Raw genomic sequence first — 21,999 nt, forward strand, 5'->3', positions numbered from 1 at the left:
TGTACATGCTCATGAGGTGTGTGTCCACATGGATGTTTTTGTGTACCCATCAATGTGTGTATGTGCTCGTGTGTACTGCGTGTGTCCATGTGGATGTTGTGTGCCTGTCAATGCATATATGCGCTAGTGTGTACTACATGTGTCCACGTGGATGTTTTTGTGTACCCGTCAATGCATGTACGTGCTCATGTGTACTGCATGTGTCCACATGGATGTTTGTGTGTGCCTGTCAATGTGTGTACAGGCTCATGTCTGCTGCATGTGTGCACGTGAATGTTTCTGTGTAACCAATATGTACATTTGGGCCTGGCTTGGTCTGGACAATGGCCATAGTGCTCATGCGAGTGCAGAGGTCCCTGAGAACTGGCCATCACTGGGCATTGCTTATCATTTAGTGTCTGGTCCGTGGCATTCAACTGTTTGTGCAGGGAGAAGCAGTGGTTAGTGACATTCAAGGGGCCAGAATCAACCCCCTTACTCTGTCCTCCCCAAAGATAGTCAGGGATGTACCTAAGAAGGGCAAAGTTGGAAAAGCTCTGAATAAATGTTTCCAAGCTGGGTTTTAACTTGAAGCATTGATAGTATTAACTTAAACTCTAGTATCACTCTGGGGTCCTTGTGTTTAACATTTAGTCAGTAAACATTCAGCATTGATAGCTCATTTTCATGTTACTTACACCTGACTCTCATGTATCACTACGACAACATCCTCCTTCTCACCTTTGCTTAACTCTTGTTTAATACTTAAGTTTCACTTAATTATTTTCTTTATTAAGGGCAGATACTTAGAAAATAGCTTTTTAAAAGGCAAGAACCACATATTAAGGTAAAACTGTCTCTTTCCCCAAAACAGATGTGCCTCAATACAAAGAGTGGTCTAATCTGGCATCTGTTTATTTCTGGAAGAAACCTTAATTTTGCTAATGTATTTCTATGCGTCACAGCAAAAAAAAAAAAAAAAAACTATCCATGAAGAGCCGAGCGCAGGATGTAATCAAGCACTGAGAGAAGTACAGATGCCATCAAAGGACATTCAGGAGAGGCAGACTGCAGGTTTAGTTTTATGTAGCTTCTTATAAATCACCTTTTAAGTAATTTTCTCACATCCAATGAAGTAAATTTGATTTCTGTAGCCAGTATTTATAGCTAGAAAACAATATGCTCTTTGTTCTATAATTATATGATGCCTATTGTTTCAGCCCAGAGCCATTATTTTATTTGTTACAGATTCAGGTTCTCCTAGAGCCTAAGCCACAGGCGGATAATGCACTGGGTGCTTACAGAGGAGCCATAACACACCCTGCAGCCCCCCATGTCCTCAGAGGCTAATTCACACCTCTTGGCACCTGAGGGATTGCCCAAGGGTAAGCAAGAAAAAACAGAGATGAAAGGACTTTGTTAGAGGCACAGCACAAGTGGTCAGTTGAGGCTGAGATTCCGGACGTGCTTTTCCATCTCTGCCTCATGCTCAGAGTGCAGCCTTCTCTTCGGTCAATTCTAGTACATCCTGGCCTGAGGAACGCAAAAGAGCCAAGAGTCCATCTGAGGGCTGCAGTAGAGAAGAGACAGGATGGGGAAGGAGGGACAAGAATTGAGACCAGTGTTCTGCCCTTCCACCAGCCCCCATGTGACCCCGGGTAGCTGGACTATGTTTGGGTGGATGGGAAGGCAGGAGGTGTCTACCTTAGTTGTCAAACCCAAAGAATCGGAACCAAAATACGGTCCTTGCAGAAAGCTCAGTGTTTGTCCAGTTCATTCCATAAATACATACTGAGGGCCCACCATGTGCCCACACTCTAGAGCAGGGACACTGCAGCAAAGACAGCAGTGGGAGCCAATGAGAAGACGTAAAGCAGGGAGGGGTCACAGGCCAGAGATGGGGCTGGCAGATAAGATTCGAGCAGGCTTCAAAGAGAGGGAACGGACAGACAGACAGCCTTGGTGAGGAGGGGAAGCAGGTCTTGGCACACTAGCGCAACAGCAAGGCAAGCTGAAAGGAGTCAGGTCTGCATGGAGTTGGGACACATGATCTGGCAACTCTGAGCCAGGTTCTGAGCACAAAGGGGTGTGATCTGGCTGCTATAAAGGAAAGCTCCCCCTTAACATGGGGCAGGTGGTGGCTGGGCCCACTATGGCAGCTGTGGAGGTGGTGAGAAAAGATCTGACTAACATATTTGCAAGGAGAACCCTACTATCTCATCCATACAGACTGGGTCTTTCTTTCATTCTATGGTTTTGGGTTTTCCAGACTTTTTTCCTGAGTACTAAACAAGGTGATAGATGGATGTCCAGTTCTCTGCTCATAATAACCTCTTAAGACCGGGCACTGGATGAACTGGCTGTTCTCTGAGGTCTATCTGTGGGAACTTTGGCTTTGGGGAAGGCCTCCGAGGGCAGGGCACGTCTCAGCCTAAGGAATGCTGTAGTCCTTGTGACCAAACAACCCCATGAAGGTGGTGAAGGGGGAAGGGGCAGCTGGAGCCTGAGATGGGCTTCAAGGCTGGGTGTGAAGGCTCAGGAAGGCAGCTTAGAGGGACAGTGCCAGCAGGCCCCAGGAACAGACCCCGTGTGTGCAGGCAGCTCTAGTTTGGCCCTCTGGCTTGGAGTCTACCCTAGGACCACCAAGTGGGTCAGTGAGGAGTTTCCAAGCTACCTCCTGCCTCTTTCCCTAAAGTGGGGGCAGCACCCAGCCCTCTTTCAAGATGCTGTCCCACTACTGACTCTCCAGGCAAAACATTTTCCTCAAGACTTAGGAATTAATACAGGAACAGCTTGGACTAGAAATAGGTTGGCCCAGAACTGACTAGTCGTTAACTTTTCATAAGCAACTCAGGTATGAACACTTTACGGCTCATGACAAATCAGCTATCTGGTGCTTTATTTTTATTATTTGATGCCTCCACAGAATGGTAGGAAAGGGGCTCTTTTAAGCAGAGCAGTGTTTCACAGCAAACTCGCAAGGTTCCCACAGCCCTATGCACTATCTCACTCCTTTGGAAGCATTGCCGGGTATTTCTTCCTGATCCTGAAAGCAGGCTGCATGTGTCCACATTTGCCCTACCCCAAGCCTCACTCTTGGGGTCAGGGCCAGCACACCTCATGGGCTAATGAGCCAGAAAGCATTTTTGAAGGGTCCCATGATGACTGTGGTCAGGACCTCTGGGGCATGACCAAGAGAGAGTAGCCACATGGCAGGGCGCAGGAGTGTGAGCACTGACGGGGACTGAGGAGTGGCCCCACTAATGCTTGTAGATGGCCCTTGTACCACAATGAGCTCCTCATGACCTCTTCACCACCAGAGTGCTTCTGTGGTCATCTGAAGCTCAGAAATGACAAGGGAACCAAGCATGGTGGCTCACGCCTATAATTCCAGCATTCTGGGAGGCCAAGGTGGGTAAATCACTTGAGTTTATAAGTTCGAGACCAACCTGAGCAAGAGCAAGACCCTGTCTCTAAAAAATAGCTGGGTGTTGTGGTGGACGCCTGTACTCCCAGCTACTTGGGACGCTAAGGCAAGAAGATTGCTTAAGCCTGAGAGGCTAAGGTTGCTATGAGCTAGGACACCATGTCACTCTACCAAGGGTGACCAAGGGAGACTCTGTCTCAAAATAAAAAAAAAGAAATGACAAGAGAATGGCAGAAGGATGATTTGTTATTTTCTCTAGGGGTCAACAGAAATTTTGCATCTTCCTTTAATAATAAGAGTCTAGGCATGGTGGGTATAAACCCAGTGATTTCAGAGACAGAGGCAGGAGGACTGGATGAGGCCAGGAATTTAAGACCAGCCTGAGCAACATAGGCACACCTTGTCACCTTGTCTCTATAAAAAAATTTAAATAAAAATTAGCCAGCCATGGTGGTGCCTACCTTGTATTCTCACCTTCTCAAGAGACATAGGCAGGAGGATTACCTGAGCCCAAGAGTTCAAGGCTGCAGTGGGCTATGATCATGCTACTGTACCCCAGCCAGGGTAACAGAGTGAGAACCTATCTTTTTAAAAAGTGATAATAATAATGATAAGGAAAATAGCATCCCCCATGTACGTCATGCTTCCTATATTAGAGAACATGTTCATATGAATTCTTCCACCAAATCTCCCAAAACCCTGTAAAGCAGATAGGGCAATGTACTGTCCACAACTTAGAGATGGAGAAAACTGTGCCCAGGGGCCATCTGGTCAGTGGCAGAGCTCAAGCTACACCCCAGGGTGTCCTGAGTGTCCTGAGTCCCAGCTGCTGGATTCCCCATCATTCCTTGCATAGCCCTCTTTCTCAGCAGGCCCGGGCCCTCTCTGTCCTGTCAACTGTGAACACCATGTCCTCAAGCGAACTTGATGAGGGATCTCCGTGGAATACTAGTAATTCCAATCTCCAGCACATCTGAAGTTGGCATCTACATGGGGCCGGCACTGTGCACAGTTCTGCAAGAGAGAGTGAAGCTGTCTGGGAAGTGCTTGGTGTGCAGGGCTTGTCAGGGAACTCCCGTGCAGCCTGATGCCTGCCTCTGCCAACCCCTCTATGCACTGGCCAATAAGACCCCGCATTGTTAGGCTGCAGAGATGACAGTGCCAAGGCTCATTGGCCCATTTCTTATGGAGCCCCTGGGCATCAGCCCTCCCTGGCTCTCTTACATCTGTGCCCTTGGGTTTCTGCTGTTGTTGTTGGCTCCATTTTCTTCACAGTTCAATTTCCCTTTCCTCGGATTACCCAGATCTCTGCAAGCTGCCTGAAATTATGTTGGGACTGAGTAGGGATTTAACCATAATGAAGGAAAATGATAGCCCATGGCCCAAATCCTGTCTACCAACTTTAAACAAAATTTCGTTGGAACATAGCCACACTCATTAATTATGTTCACACAGTGATGGCAAAGTTAAGTAGCTGACAGAAAGCCTACCCATGCTAACCCACGATGACCAAAATGTGTATTTTCTGTCCCTTAACATTTGCCAAGCCCTACTCTAAACAAGGGCTCCCCCCCAGAAACAGGGCCAGACCCCTATGAGACAGGTGGTCAGCAAGATGAACTTGAGAGGCACATGGGCTGTCAAAACTGAGAGAAGTGTGCTGGGGACATGTCCAAGCTGGGCACACAGAGGAGATGCCAGGGGCATGAGGCCTTAAACAAATATGGGGCCTGGGCCGGCAGCGTGGAGGAGGGATAGCGTCACTGCTGCCCAGGGCAATTCAGCCCCACAAGCAGCTCTGGCTGAGTGAGGGATGGGCAAGAAGAAACTCTCTCCCTGCTGCAGTCTCCATTTCCCTTGAAAACCAGGAGACAGGGCTTGCCTTCCCAGCCTACTCCATAAAGAAGCCAATCTATTGTCTTCTTTGCCTCACACAGGACTTCGGAGAGGATGACTCCCTGTACATCACCAAGGTGACCACCATCCACATGGGCAATTACACCTGCCACGCCTCGGGCCACGAGGAGCTGTTCCAGACCCACGTCCTGCAGGTGAATGGTTAGTAAATGGCTCCATGCATGTTGTCCCCTCCAAGCCTTCCCAAAATGCTGCTCAGAGCAACATTCACCCTTCCTGTATTCTGCCTTCTTAGAGAAATATCCAACCCCCAAATATCCCATCTCTCTTATAAGTAAAGGGAACAATGAGGAAATAACAAAGTGTGTGGACTAATATTCATGTCCCTCTTCACCCAAAGCCTCCTCAGATAAAATGAATCCAAGTGCTGACGGGGTGAGGCACTGGACAAGTCACACTGGGCACCCGGGGTCCCATCAGCCCCTGTAGAGTGTGGGGTGTGTCCCGAAGGCAGTGCAGCAGTGGTGACCACTGTGGCCTGAGGATCCAGCCAGAGCAGAACCTGTCTCGTGCCAGCCCTTCCTCTTCTTGGTGGGATGGAACTGCATCACTTATTTGGCTGGCGGGTGTTATTTCCTCCAACAATAGCTCATGCCCATCTCCCTCCCCAGCGTCACAATGAGCCCCATCTTAGGCCAAGCCAGGACAGAAACTGGGGGTTGGATGGTTTTCTTTGCTTCTCACAGGGCCCTGTATTGCCAGGACTCCTAAGAACTGGGAAGAACAACTCCCACCCACTGCATCAGTAACTACAGTAGCTGATGCTTCCTGAGTGTTCACAGTGGCTAGTCCCCATGCTAAGTGCTTCATGTGGACCTGCCCAGTTGATATATTTCAACCCACCCTATGGAGGAGTTTCTAAGTAAGGTCACTTGCCCAGGGTCACACACTGACAGGTGTCATTCAGGAGTAAGAGCCCAGACTCTGACTTCTGAGTCACATTGCTGGCTGCCTCAACCTGGCCTAATGAGATATAATATGTATAAAATGCTTAGAAAATGCCTAGCAGGGGATGCAGTTCAAAGATAGAGGTGGAACAGACATGGGGGAGATTTTGGGTTGTCTCGAGCCATATTTAGCTACAGTTGATAGACACAGATGTCAAAGCTGGGAGCCCTTCTGAGAGCCTCCAGCCCATTATACAGATGGGAAAATCAAGACCCAGAGAAAATTACCAAGCCAGGAATAAAATACAGTTTCTTCTACCTGGAGCTGCCCTACTCCCTGGGTCCCTGGTGGCAGACACAGGATCCCATACACAGGCAAGGCCACTATCTTCTGCGATTTCCCCTGCCATGACCCTGCCCCAACTGGGTTGCCTAAAGGGAACCATTCAGGGCAACTACTTCTCTCAAATTATTAGTATAACTTACCCATAGCCTGGGCTCACCAGAGATGTAGCGCAAATGCCAACATGATTTATAACTTTGTGCAAACCTCCTGCATTGCTTTCATAGAAAGGAGCAAGAACTTCAGTCGTAAATGATTAATCCATTAAATTAAAAACACCCTCAGCCTCCTCACAGTTCAGACAAGTAGTGATTCATTCCTAAAAACACAATAATAATCTCCCAAATCTTTTTATTTCTCCAGCTCGGTACTTTTGTGACTGTACTGCTTACTTAAGGACATGCTTATGCTGCCTTTCACCTTGGGAATGGTTGATGTTTTCCAAAGAAGATGGGCCTTTGTGTTGTGTATTCAAAGATTTTCATGTGAAGGTTTTGCACATTTAAAAGAAAATGAATGGGTTTGCCCAGTATATATTAATTTCAAAATTATTTTTAGTGTGCAGATTAACACATAAGGAATAAGGGAGATCAGGGCCAAAGAACTCAGCTGTATCTTTGCCACATTGCTAGCCGGAAGCTATGTCTCCACCTTGATCTGGCAGAGCCAAGGGAGTGTCATAGGACTCCCATAGGTGTGTCCTTAACCTGGTAGGAGGCTGGATCTAGAGCTCTGGCATCAGTAGGAGCCTCACAGAGCTGGCTCTAACCTCAAGTATGGATGACTCTTCAAGGTATTTTCAAGGAGAAAAATGGGGCATAGTTGGGAGAGAAGTTGGGATGATAAAGGGGGCATTATTTTTTAAGATGGGAGAAATAAAAGCATTTCATGAGCTGACAAGAAAAATCCATTAGAAAGGGGAAACTGATGCAAGAATTGGGGGGGGGGCCAATGTCCAGGAGGGGGCACAGGAGGGGAGTCCAGGAATGCAGCTGGGCATGACAGGCAGCTCAGTGCTGGGTGCTTTTCTAGAGGGAAGGATGGTCTAGAAGCAGCAACGAGGGCCCGGGAGGGGACCTACCCCACCTCCCAGCCTAGTGCTACCAAGATAGAAAGACCAGAACTAAAGAGCCTGCAGGAGAGGCAGCATCCTCAGGAGGAAGCCAAGATTCCATTGGAATAAGAAAGTGAAGGAGGGTGGCACCTGTGGCTCAGTGGGTAGGGCTCCTGCCCCATATACAGAGGATGGTAGGTTCAAACCCAGCCCCAGCCAAACTGCAACAAAAAAATGGCCCAGCATTGTGGCATGCACCTATGGTCCCAGCTATTCAGGAGTCTGAGGCAAGAGAATCACCTAAGCCCAGGAGTTGGAGGTTGCTGTGAGCTGTGTGATGCCACAGCACTCTACTGAGGGCAATAAAGTGAGACTGTCCCTACAAAAAAAAAAAAAAAGAAAGAAAGGAAGGAAGAAAGTGAAGGAGCACTTACTCAGGATGTGGGTGATTTAGGGAATAACAGAATATGAGTTCCAAAAGGCACAACGGAAGGTTTTGGGGAGGAGGGATGACCCAGAGGCCTAGGCTTCTCGGGGAGACTGATGTGATCAAGATAAGGGGCACGAGGAGAAGAATCCTGATAATATCCAGTTAGAAACTTGGGGCCAGACTGAGAAGTGGGGGAAAGGTACTGAAGGTGGAGCAGGTGGAGGTCTCAGGCCAGTCTTTATTCCTGCTAGCTGAAGGATAGAGCCAGGGATGTTGTATTTCCCCCCAAAGACACCTTCAGTTCAAGGGCACCTGAAGATCAGCAGAGGGAGTGAGCTATCTTTTAACACCTGCCAATGGAGACTCAGATGTCTTGCATTTAGTTGTGTATTCTTTCACCTTTTTTTAAATTTGTTTTCTTGATACATAATATTTGTAACATATTTATGAGGGATATGTGATGTTTTGCTACATACATAGAATGTATAATGATCAAGTCAGGGAATTTGGGGTGTCCATCACCTTGAGTATTTATCATTTCTATGCATTGAGAACATCGCAAGTCTTCTCTTCCAGCTATTTTGAAATATACAATACATTGTGTTGTGAGTTCCTGTTCCCTCCAGTTCCCACTGGCTTCTCCCATTCCCCCGCCCTACAGGCAAGCTCCTGTTCCCCTACCCTCTCCGTTCCCCTACCCCACGGACATCCTCCTGCCCTCTCCCGTTCCCCTGCTCCTCCCAGCCCATTCCCATGTTCTCCAGAATTCAAAGAGGCACGGAAAGTCCCAAGTTTCACAAAACCCCCAAGTTCTCAGCAGATAAACAATGGTGAAACACTCACCAAGGCTTGCTCAGTAGATGAACAATGGTGAAACACTAACTGAGGCTTGATTAATTACTGTTGTATAACCATAACCATTGTGATTTAAGATATATCCATTGATCAATTATTGTTATATAATCATAACCATTGTGATATGAGATATATCCATTGACAACCAAGCTGTAACCCTGCCAATAGCAACGTTCCTCATCCCCCACCACCACCACCCTTCCCTTCCCCCACCTCGCTTAAACTACACAGAAAAAAAAAAAGGTATAAAAGACAAAAAAAATCCCGCACTGCAGGGCCACTTGTCTTAGAACAACAGCCCCCTGTGCAGGTGTGAATAAATCACCAATTAATAGCATCTGAGTGGGTCCAAGTTTATTTTTTCATAACCCCAAGGTTATTTCGATTGTTGTTAACTATGTCACCCTACTCTGCTATCAAACATTGATCTTATTCCTTCTAATCAACTGTTTGTACCTATTAACTACCCTCTCTTTATCCCTCCTTTCAACACATGTTCTTCCCAACCTCTCGTGTCTATCATTCTATTCTCTGCCTCCATGAGATCAAGTTTTTCACCTCCCCTGTATGAATGAGAGTCTATTTACCTTTCTATGCCTGGCTATTTCACTTAACACAAAAACCCCTTGCTCCATCCATGTTGCTGCAAATGACATAATTTTTTTTTTTTTTTTTTTTGCAGTTTTTGGCTGGGGCTAGGTTTGAACCCACCACCTCTGGCATATGGGGCCAGAGCCCTACTCCTTTGAGCCACAGGTGCCGACCTTAAAGTTTTCTTTGTACAGTTCTTCCACCTCCTTGGTTAAATTTATCCCTGGCGGGGTTGTAGCTATTGTAAATGGGATTGCTTTCATGATTTCTTTCTTAGCTACCTTGTTATTGGTGTATAGAAATGCTACTGATTTTGTATTTATATTTTATACCCTACAACTTTATTGAATTTATCAAATCTGATTTTTTTTTGGTGGAATCTGCAGATTTTTCCAGATATAAGGTTATGTCATCTGCAAAGAGACATAATTTGACATCCTCATTTCAAGCGTGGATGCCTTTTATTTATCTCATGACTGATTGCTCTGGCTAGGGCTTCCAGTACTCTGTTGAATAGGAGCAGTGAAAGTGGGTGTCCTTGTGCTGTTCCACTGCTCAGAACAGCAGTTCTCAACCTGTGGGTCAAGAACTGTATTAAAGAGTCGCAGCATTAGGAAGGTTGAGAATTACTAGCTTAGAGGAAAGGCTTTCAGCTTTTTCTTTCACTATAATGTTAGCTGTGCGTTTGTTATATGTGGTCTTTATTACATTGTGGTATATTCCTTTTATGTCTAGTTTATTGAGAGATTTTTATCATGAAGTGAAGTTGAATTCTATCATGTGCTTTTTCTCCATCTATAGAGATGATCATATGGCTTTATGCATCATTCTTTTGATGTGATATATTGTGTTTATTGATTTACATATGTTGAACCACTTGATCATGGTGTATTATCTTTTTGATGTGCTGTTAGATTTAGTTTGCTAGCAATTCTTTTTTTTTTTTTTTGCAGTTTTTGGCCAGGGCTGGGTTTGAACCCACCACCTCTGGCATATGGGGCCGGCACCCTACTCCTTTGAGCCACAGGTGCTGCCCCTGCTAGTAATTTTTTGAGGATTTTTGTATCTATGTTTATCTATAATATTGGCCTATAGTTTTCTTTTACTGTTGTGTCTTTCTCTGGTTGTGGTATCCAGGTAATGCTGGCCTCATAGAATGAGTTAGGAAAAATTCCCTTTTTGGTATAGTTTGAGGGGAATTAGTGTTAGTTCTTCTTTGAAAGTTCAGTGGAATTCAGCAGCACAGCCATCAGACCTGGACTTTTCTTTATTGGGAGACTTTTTATTACTAGTTCAATCTCATTATTCATTGTTGGTCTGTTCAGGTGTTCTATTTCTTCCTGAATCTGTCTGTATAAATTGTATACAGAAATTTATCCATTTTCTCTAGGTTTTCCAGTTTGTAAGTATATAATTGTACATAATAGTCTCTGATAATCTTTTGTATTTCTGTGATATCAGTTGTTAATAACTCCCTTTTCATTTCTAATTTTGTTAATTTGGATCTTCTTTTTTTCTTATTTAATATAGCTAGAGACTTATCAATTTTGTTTATCTTTTTAAAAACACAATTTTTTGTTTCAATGATCCTTTGTATTGATTTGTAGTCTCTATTTCATTTAGTTCTGCTCTGGTCTTTATTCTTTCTTTCTCCTAATTTGGGTTTGGTTTGTTCTTGCTTTCCTAATTCTTTGAGATGCATCACTAGGTTTTTTTATATTATTTGTTCTACTTTTTTGATGTGTATGCATTTCTTACTATGAACTTTATTCTTAGGACAGCTTTTTCTGTATCCCATAGGTTTGGGCATGTTGTTTCAATTTTCATTTGTTTTAAGGAAGTCCTTATTTTCTCAATTTCTTCTTTGACCCAATGATTATTGAAGAGCATGTTGTTTAATTTCCATGTATTTGTAGTTTCCCAAGTTCTCCTTGTTATTGATATCTAGTTTTATTTCATTGTGATCTGAGAAGATACTTGATATGATTTTGATTTTTTTTAATTTGTTAAGTCCATTTTTGTGTCCTAACATATGGTCTATCTTGGAGAATGTTCCATGTGCTGGTGAGAAGAATATATAGTCTGTAACTGTGGAATGAACTATCCCATAAATGTGTATTAGGTCCATTTCATTTAAAGTTCAGTTTAAATCCAATGTTTATTCATTAATTTTCAGTCTATATAATCTGTCTCTAATGTTGAAAAGAAGGTATTGAAGTCCTCAACTATTATTGTATTAGTGTATCTCTCCCTTTAGATCTAATAATATTTGCTTTCTATATCTAGTGTTCTAGTGATGGATACACATATATTTAGAATTGTTATGTCTGCTTACTAATTGATCCTTTATTATTATATGATGACCTTCTTTGTCTCTTTTTACATGTTTTTGTTACTTAAAGCCTGTTTTATCTGATATAACTATAGCTACTCCTGCTTGCTTCTGGTTTCCATTTGCATGGAATATCTTTCTCCATTCTTTTACTTTCAATCTATATGTGCCTTTACAAGTGAGATGAGTAGATAGCATATAGTTGGGTCTCTCTCTCTTTTTTTTTTTTTTTTTTTTTTTTTTTTTTTTTTTTTTTTTACCCATTCATCCAGTCTATATCTTTTAAGGGGAAAGTTTAATCCATTTCCATTCAAGGTCATTACTGATATAAAACAGACTATTCCTTTACTGTTTTCATTTTATTCATTTCTGATTGTTTTGCCTATCATTTGTTACTTCTTTTCTCTCTTGTTTATCATTGTGGTTTGGTAGTTTGATAGTAACATTTGAGTCCTTTCAGCTTGGTCCCCATAGCATAGTGATTATGGTGCCAGCCTCATGCACCAAGGGTGATGGGTTCAAACGTGGCTCAGGCCAGCTAAACAACAATGACAATTGCAACAAAAAAATAGCCAGGTGGTGTGGCAAGTGCCTGTAGTCCCAGCTACTTCAGAGGCTGAGGCAAGAGAATTGCAAGCCCAAGAGTTTGAGGTTGCTGTGAGCTGTGATGCCAAAGCACTCTACCAAGGGTGAAGTAGCAAGACTCTGTCTCAAAAAAAAAAAAAAATTTAATCCTTTCTCTTCCTTATTTGTGTGTTTACTCTACCATTAGGCTTTATACTTTCATGTGTTTTCATGATGGTAGATATCATCCCTTCACTTCCTTTAAGGATTTCTTACAGGGCCAGGGTAATGGTAATAAATTCTCTAAGTTTTTGCTTTTCTCAGAAAGATTGTATTTCACCTGCATTTGTGAAGGATAACTTTGCTAGGTATAGTATTCTTGTCTGACAAGTTTTTTATTCCTTTCAATGCTTTGAAAAGATTATCCCATTCTCTCCTGCCCTGTGAGGTTTCTGCTGGGAAATTCACATTAATCTGATAGGAGTTCCCTTATAAGTGACTGAATGCTTTTCTCTTGCTGTTTTAGGGATTCTGTCTTTGTCTGTGACTTTTAACAATTTAACTACATACAGAAGCATTGTGGTGGGTGCCTATAGTCCCAGCTACTTGGGATGCTGAAGCAAGAGGGTTCTTGAGCCCAAAAGTTTGAGGTTGCTGTGAGCTATGATGACACCATGGCACTCTACCAAAGGCAGCACAGGAAGATTCTGTCTAAAAAAAAAAATTAACTACAGTGTACTATAAAGAAGGAGAAGAAGAAGAAGAACACCTTTTTTAATTGGGAACCTCTGGGCTTCCTGTGTCTAGATTTCTAAATCTCTTCCTTCACTTGGGAAGTTTTCAGCTAGTATTTTGTTATATAGGTGTGGGGTTTTTTGGGTTTTTTTGTTTTGTTTTGTTTTGTGTTGCTTGGTTTGACACAGTCTCACTATGTCACCCTCAGTAGAGTGTCATGATATCACAGCTCATAGCAACCTCAAACTCTTGGGCTTAAGTGATTGATTCTCTTGCCTCAGCCAAGTAAGTAGCTAGGACTACATCCACCCACCACAACACCCGGCTTGTTATATAGCTTTTCATTTGCTTTTTTTTCTAATGTTTAGTTCTCACAATTAGCATTGGAAACAAAGGACTTTATTATTTTTTCTTTTTTTTTGAGACCAAGTCTTACTATGTTGCCCTCAGTAGAGTGCTGTTACATCATAGCTCACAGCAACCTCAAACTCCTGGGCTCAAGTGATTCTCTGGTCTCAGCCTCCCAAGTAGCTGGCTCTACAGGCACCCACCACAACGCCCGGCTATTTTTAGAGATGGGGTCTCACTCTTGCTCAGGTTGGTCTCAAACTCCTGAGCTTAAGCAATCCACCTATCTCTATCTCCCAAAGTGCTAGGATTACAGGTGTGAGCCACCACACCCAACCTCAATTGCTTTTATCTTTAGCTTATATCACACTAAAAAATTGACTATCTGGTGGTGGTTTTGTGGTATCTCATAATGTACGTTGTTTATTCTTTTTTATTATTTTTATTTTCATCTGACTAACTTCAAAAAAACCTGTCTTCGAATTCTGAAATTCTTTCCCGTGCTTGGTGTAGTCCATTTTGGGAGCTTCTGAATGTAATTTATTTCATTCATAAATTCTTCAGTTCCAGAATTTCTGTTTGGTTGTTTTTCTATGATATCTGTATCTTTGGTAAATTTCTTATTTATATCTTGAATTGTTTTTCCAATTTCCTTGTATTATTTATCTGGGTTCTCTTATATCTCACTGGACTTCATTAATAACATTATTGTGGATTCTTTTCCTAGAATTTCATAGATTTATTTTTCATTGGAATCTGTTGCTGGGGAATTATTGTGTTTTCTTTGGAGGTATCTTTTTTGTTTGTTGTTTGTTTGTTTGGTTTTTACTTTTTCATGTTTCTGTGTTCTTACAGTAATATCTACATATCTGGTGTATCTGTTACTACTTCTCAATTTTTTTAATTTGTTTTCATGGGTGAGGACATTTCCTGGAGATGTATCTGTGGTGGTGTTTGGGTAAGACACTTTGATTCTGGGTGTACACAGAATGATTTCTTCAGCTGTAAATAGCATCAGTGATATCTGTGATTTCCTTGGTATCTTAGAGTTCAGTTGTTAGTAAAGGCTATGGTAAAGTTTGCTGGGGACAGAGATGTCAGGCAGGCTGATGGCATATGTTGGCAATGGTGTTAGTGGGTCCAGGCAGGCCATTTCTTGGGCCCCTAGATAGTTTGCTTAGGTGAACTGTGGCAGCAGTGGACTGGGTAGTGGGCCCATCCTCAGGCACCTGCTCAGCTGGCATTGTGTGGGTGATGGCAGTAACAGTGGAAGTATGACCCTTTCACTCCCACGCAGTCTGCACTGGTGTTGGTGGTCACCATGGGCAGACGAGTCTCCAGGCCTGCAGGTAGTGCATGCCAGCTATGGTATTAGCAGTAGGTTGGGTGGCTCCATCCTCAGGGCCCCCCAGAGGAGTGCTCAAGTGCCAGTAGTAGTGGGTAAAGAAGTGCAATTCCCAGGTCTCTGATGGCATCCTCAGGCACTGGAAAGAAAGACTGAGCCAAGAAAACCTGTCTTCAGGCTCTGTATTGGTATATGCAGATGCTAGCTGTGATTCCCATCCCCCTGTCAGAATACTTGGATATGGGTGTCAGTGGCTGTAGTGTAGTTCGTTGCTAAAGATGGCAGGGTTGCTTTCAGGGCAGCAACCACAGGCAGACAAATGGAGAGCACACTCTTTGGGCCTAGGTGTCTGCTGTGGACTGGGCAACCTGTCCTCAAGGTGCTTATAAATGCACAATGGGTCTGATGCTGGGGACAGGGGTTTGCTACCAGTGGCTTGTGCTTTGACTCTCGCAGCAGCAGCCAGCAACGATGGTGACCACAGCAGGGGACGTCAATGCAGCTCCACAAAGGTGGAGGTGCAAGGGCTATTGGGCCCCAGGGCAGATGCTGTCTGCTGAAGACTGGGCTCTGGGCTCTCTAAATGGCACCTTGCAGCTTCTTATGACTCAGCATGCGGAAGGTCCTGTGTGAGCTCCCTCTCAAGAGCAATGCCACTGCACAGTCTGTAGATGGCAACCTCTATTTGTCTCAGGGCCAGTAAGGATTGAGGGACTTTCCTGTGGCAGAATTGCAGGAGTCCATGGCAGGGATGTGGACTGCTGGGGTCCCATCCTTTCCCCATATTGGGGAGCTCTCCAGGCTCCTAGCTAATCCCCAGGGAACAGGCTGTCTCACTTTTTTCTCCTTCCTTGCCTTAAGTATTTCCTGTCACATCTCTCTTGAGTCCCAGTTCTCTCTCTTAGATGATCTATTTGAAGTGTGATTATCTACTTCTACTATTTTTTTGTGAAGGAAGCAAGTACCAGATACCTCTAGTCAGCCATCCTAAAGCCCCTCCCCTACTCATAAATTGTAGTGAATGATTCATTCCACACCTTTGACTTTCAGTTGGGTTTCATTTTGATCTAGAACACTGCCATGCACTTCATTTCAAACTTAGCCCTGAATTGGTCTGAGAGTTACCAGTTAGGGCTGACTAGGGGTCTTTACCTAGAATGTGTTAGGTAGGTTCAAATCCTCCAGCCCCATCCCAGACCTTCAGAATCAGGCACTACACTGTGGGGTGGCCCAGCATCATGTTTTGCCAAGGCCCCCACATGATTCAGGTGCATGCCTGCATGTGAAAAGTCAGGGCTGAGGCAGGGCCAGTCTTCAATGCTTGTGCTGGCCACTGGCCATTCTTCTAAGGAGATCACTTAACAAACCACCAGTTTGGAGGCTACCCCTATCCCCTAAGTTTCCATTTCACTGGAAAATCAACCACCTATAAAAGGACAGGCCCCAGAGGCATCAGGAAGTTAAATATTTCCTATGTGAAGTATAACCTGCTCTCTATTCTAATAATTTTCTATGCGCCGCCATCCACATGCTGCCAAATCTCCCTTTGGAAGTGGTCATCACACTTGCAGTTAATTGTTGAATCACAGAAAGCTCCGTGAGGGTGAGGACTGACGTCCTATCCATTGCCATGAGCATGATGCCTGACACAGGGCAGGCATTTAGTGAACTTTGGCTGCACAACATTGAATTGAAAGAGCTTTGTAAAGTCCATCAAGATCATTCATGTGGTGCCAGACCTAGATGAGAACTCCCTCAGCTCTTCCCTCACCCCTCACTTCCATACTTCGAAATCTTTGCTGTTATAATACTTTGCAATATCTGGTATAGCAAAATGACAGTCATCTCGCTTTTTTGCAAAATTTCCTCAGCTGTTCTTGCATCTTTTTTCCAGAAAAATTTGTAATTGTTTTGTCAAGACTTTACCAGTTGATTTTAATTGGAATTAAACATATGGCTTAATTTGGAGCAGTTTATTTTCTTAACAATAGTTAAGTCTTCCTACCCCAAAATGTGTCTCTCTCCAATTTTTTTTTCAATATTGTCAGTGAGGTTATATTGTTTTCTTCATTGAGTTCCATTATACATATTTTATGTCTCGTCATTGTTGGTATATAAGTAAGCTTTTAATTTTGTGTATTTTGACACTGGCCTCTTTATTGTTCTTGCTTATTAATCCTACCACTTTTTTTGGTTATCTAGAGGATATCCACATATCTTTTTTTCCATAATTTTTAATATTTATACCTCTCATTTCTTGCCTTCCATTGACACTGGAAGCATAACAGAATAACATTGACAGTCTGCTATTGCCTCTTCTTTTTTCTCAAATGTTTCACCATTTAAAAAAGAATGGTGCTGTTTCTTCTTTTTATAGAGATATTCTTCATTGTTGGAAGAAAATATCATTCTGTTCCTGTTTTATTGAGAGATTTTCCCCAAGAAATAGATTTTGGACTTTTTTCAGAGGCCCTTCTAGTATCTAGCAAGAGAATCAAATGGTTTTTCTCTTTGACTGCCTTTGATTTGGGATATGATTAATTATAGATTTCCTAATAGCCATTGAAATACATTACACTTGGTCACAGTATATTCTTTTAATATCATGCTAGATTTCATTGGTCAATGTTTTACTTAGGATTTTGGTGTATCTAGTCCTAAGAAAGATAGGTTTGTAGTCTTTTTTGTGCTCTCCTTGTCAGGTTCTGGTGTCCAGGTTATACTAGCTTCATGGTGTAATTTGAAACATCTGTCCTGTTTTATGCCCTGGGAATTATCCATTCCTTAAATATATGAAGAAACTCTACAATAAAACTAGTCAGAGTGCCTTTTGGGTTAGTAATTCTTTAAAATTGTTTTAAATATTATCACTTTAATTCAAAGTTGGTACTTTAAAGTTTCCTTTTAAATGATCCATTTCATTAAGAATTTTTACATTTAGTACTCATAATTGAATATAATATCCTCACATATTTTTTAATTCCCTCTGTGTTCTTTCTCATTTTTTTTCGTTGATCAAACTTGCCAGAAATATGGCTATTTTGTTGGGTTCAATTACAAATATCCAGCCTTTAGATTTATTTATCAGTTCTATTCTTTTTCAGCTTTTTAATTGATTCATTCATTTTCATTGATTATTCTCCCACTTTCTTTAAATTTACTCTGTGGTTGCCAGGCAGGCTTATATAAATAGATGTTGATCTATCAAAAGTCCAAGCCTATTAGTACCTAGGTCCCAGCCACCCTTATTCTAGCACTCTGCTTGTGCTACCATCTTCTCCAGTCTCCAGCCTCCAGCCCAGGGCTCCTGGGCCCCTAAGTTCTATCTCTGTGCTCTTGAATTATAACCTCCCAGCCAAAATTCTACCACCTATTCAACTTGAACCCTACTTCTCCCTGTACCAAAGACAGTGTGTAGAGAAGTTTCCTTCTTTCCTCTTTAAACCAAGAGGGAGTAATAGAAGGGAGACAGAGATTTATGTTCTAAGCATTCCTCCAGATTCACCTCGATTGGAGCCCCTCCTACCTCCTCCACCCTCAGTGACCTGATGTGTGACAAGGCCCTTCTGCCCCACCCCAGCGCTCTACCCTAGAACTTGGAACAAAGAGAAAGTGGGTCTCAAATTTTATCATTCATGGGTCTCTGTATGGTTTGCAATACTGTGCTCTGAGCTTACCTCATTGAAATAGCTCTCAGCAATTTGAGGGTGGATCATATCTTTTCCTGGTTCTCCACCTCTGCCCCCAACTCTGCCCCAAGATCAACCATGGAAACTTGACTTATACTGAGTAGCTCAAGTTATTAGCAGCACTCTGAGGCATGGTGTCAGGGGCTTCAGAGTTCATTTCTCATGGTAAGGCAATAGAGATTTTTTCCTCTGCCCATCCCACACACAGATCACTAAAATTTTCCTTCCTTGCTCAGGTCCCAGGATCCACACCAGCCACCCCCTTCTACTTAAACATCAATTTGTTCTACACTCTGGTCCCAAGAAAAATCTTCTAAAGTACTGAAATGCTTTATTTTATTGAACAATAGAAGCTTCCAAATAACTCTAGGAAAATGTAGTTGTCCAATTTAGGAAAAATCCATTCCAAATGGTGTGTAATGTTTTGGTTTAGTTTAATATCCGGGTATGCTTACATAAGCTCTCACAAATCCTTTTTGGAAGAAAGTACAGTGAAACGTATCAGTAAGTAAGAAATGATACACATATTCTTGGACCCAGAGCTAAGGGCAAGAGGGACAATCCTCAGACTGTCTTAGCATCTCCCTCCTCACAGCCATCCTGAGTAAGAAGAACCAGAGTTCTGTGGAGGATGCCGGAGCCTAACCTGCCCACACCATGTGGTATGTGGCAGGATCACACCCTCAGCTCCAAACTTGACTGCCAGGGCCCATGGCTGATTCTCTCTGGAGGCAAGGAGGCCTTTCCTGGCCTTTTACCCATGTTTCAGGGAGTAGGAAGTGGAAAATAAAAATGACCACTGAAAAATCAATGGACTTCCCCAGAGCAGGACCCCTGCCAGTCAGTGCCCATAAGTGCTTTGTGAAGCATTTCCTGCAAGAAATTAAGCCAATGTCCAATTGCTTTCCGATAACAGATATAATATATCTAAATTTTATTCATTCAGAAGTAAATTTCAGTGGTGGTTTCTCTTTACATGTAGCAGCTGAACAGCATTAAATATTTGGATGTCTTTCTGATCATATTTAGAATGATGATGAAAACTATGAATTACAGGGTACGAAGCCTGACATGTTTATTGCCTGCAATCCATTTTATAGCCTTTTCTTTTAGAGCTCGAGTTGCTGAACAGGATTAATATAAGCAAGTTAAGAGAACTCCAGGGTCACCTCTCACATTCACCCCTCTGGAGCAGGGTCTTTGGGCTGAGCCAGAGGCCTGAGCCCAAGATGGACTCCCCTCTTACCAGTACTGACTCTCACCCACAGTGCCACCAGTCATCCGCGTCTACCCAGAGACCCAAGCACAGGAGCCCGGAGTGGCCGCCAGCCTGAGGTGCCATGCAGAGGGCATTCCTGTGCCCAGAATTACATGGCTGAAAAATGGCATGGATGTCTCAGCCCAGATGTCTAAACAGCTCTCCCTTATAGGTAAGAATTGCCCTTTGTGTCTACGTGATATTACCAGCCAAACCAAGGTGATGCTCCAGGAATGGAGATGAGGATGTGACTTGTTTCTAAGTCAGCCAGGTTAGCAGTGAACACGTTTCCCCAAATTTTCTTAATATCTGGGCTCATACAGATGTTGTGGCTTTCTGAGAGCAATGACAAGATGTCATCACACCCCACTTTACCCTTAGTTTATTTCAGCTGTGCCAGCACTTCCTGGATGCATTATCAGGAATGTTGGCTTCCTGGGAGCTGTGTTGTTAACCCCAACACTCTCAATTGCCCCATGAAGGAAATGGGGAAGTGAGGAGGGGTCTCTGACTGAGCAAGCCACCCCAAGCACTGTTCTTTCTGCAGCCAATGGGAGCGAACTCCACATCGGCAGCGTTCGGTACGAAGACACAGGGGCATACACCTGCATTGCCAAAAATGAAGTGGGTGTGGATGAAGATATCTCCTCACTCTTCATTGAAGACTCAGCCAGAAAGACCCGTGAGTTGGCTCTTGCCTTTAAGGTTCTCACTGAGCTGGTTTGGCTGTTGGGGGGCAAGAGAGAGAGGACACTGATTGTTGACCAGGCCCACAGCTACCAAGTGTGAGCCCCTGAAGAGAGGGTAAACGCATACCCCTCTATGCATAAAGCAGGGATCAGTGAGTACCCTTCCCTGACAACCTAGACAGTGTTGCAAACATAGACAGGGAAACTTTGGACAGCAGGCAAAGCCCAGGAACACAAGGAAGCTCAAATATCTCTACCCCAGTTCTGCCTCGTACTTGTTGTATAACCAGAACCTCTGCCCCTCAGCCACAAAACCCCTCATGCCACCCGCCCACCAGGTCCTGCCCTCCCGCAGCAGCCCAGACACTGGCCTGTGCACTCCTGCACCTGTTGGGGATGCAGTGGCCTTTACTCCAGGAGTCAAAACCCATCTGGTGTGCTAAGTGTGCTCTCCCGTATTGCCACTGCTCCCCAAGTAGGCCTGTGGTGTGACTTTGTGGACATGGGAGTTGATCATGGTTACAGCCTCTAAGCTAAGTCTTTGTCATTAGAAGAGATAACCAGAAGTATTTTATATGATCTTCCTAGGAAAATCCTAGCTAAAAATTAATTCTCCTGAAGTAAACCAGGAAATCAGAGAGAGACGTTGCTCACGCTTTATCAATACAGAATGTGGAGGATCCCACTCACTTCCCTGAGGTTTCTCAGGCCATTAGTGATCCTGGGGCCTGATTGCAGACACTCATGTAGAAATGAAAGGGCCCTAAGACCCAAAGTATACACTCAGCCCTAGAGTCCCCCCAGGTACTATTGCTGAGACAATGAGTGTTGCAGAGTCTATAGGTGATGGACCAGGTCCCAGTGTCTCCATAAATGGAATCACTACCATGAAGGTTTGACATTGATTTCTTCTTTTTTCCTTCCCTCAATCTTGAACATTCCTGATCTGATTCTCTACGGCTGCAGTTGCAAACATCCTGTGGCGAGAGGAAGGTACAGAGCTTAACTGTTCCGCATCATGCCCGTGATCACGTGTGTCCGTAGCTCCATGAGGGGCCATCTTTCCATGCACCACCATCAGCTTTTCCCGACACCAAGCAGTCCCCACAAGCAGGGCCAGCAAGCCAGATTGGATGGAGGCGGGAGCGCAATGTGAAACTCAAGGGGCACACAAGTTGAATCAAATTAACAACCTTTTAGTGCCTTTGATGACCAATTTAAAAATGGAAAGTTGCCATTATAAGCTGCTGAAGCAGACCACTTGGCAGGGGTTCCTATCCAGTTCTGGACCTTAAACTTTTTTCAAGTAGCTAATATTGGGTTTGGGTTTGGCGCTTTTCTTACCTTCTACTGTTTAAAAAAAAACCAAAAGGAAAAAAATAGCTGTGGATCTCTACTGGATGGTAGGTGTACCTCAAGTATTCTTTGATTGAGGAAATGCTAAGGAGAAAAGCTACCACGATTGGGTGGCGCCTGTGGCTCAGTGAGTAGGGCCCGGCCCCATATACCGAGGGTGGCAGGTTCAAACCCAGCCCTGGTCAAACTGCAACAACAAC

General features: G+C 43.7%; 1 protein-coding gene across 1 annotated transcript in view; it reads left to right on the forward strand.

The window, feature by feature from the left end:
• FSTL4 (follistatin like 4) overlaps window positions 1-21,999 on the forward strand; it is a 385,031-nt gene that overhangs the window by 333,023 nt on the left and 30,009 nt on the right. The window contains exons 8-11 of the mRNA XM_012807125.1: window positions 5,344-5,464; window positions 19,765-19,926; window positions 20,302-20,436; window positions 21,410-21,436. Of these exons, the coding sequence (XP_012662579.1) occupies window positions 5,344-5,464; window positions 19,765-19,926; window positions 20,302-20,436; window positions 21,410-21,436 (445 nt within the window). The remainder of the gene's footprint in view (window positions 1-5,343; window positions 5,465-19,764; window positions 19,927-20,301; window positions 20,437-21,409; window positions 21,437-21,999) is intronic.

The sequence above is a fragment of the Otolemur garnettii genome, unplaced genomic scaffold (genome assembly GCF_000181295.1).
Source record: "Otolemur garnettii isolate 467f Iridium unplaced genomic scaffold, OtoGar3 scaffold00003, whole genome shotgun sequence".
NCBI lineage: Eukaryota > Metazoa > Chordata > Mammalia > Primates > Galagidae > Otolemur > Otolemur garnettii.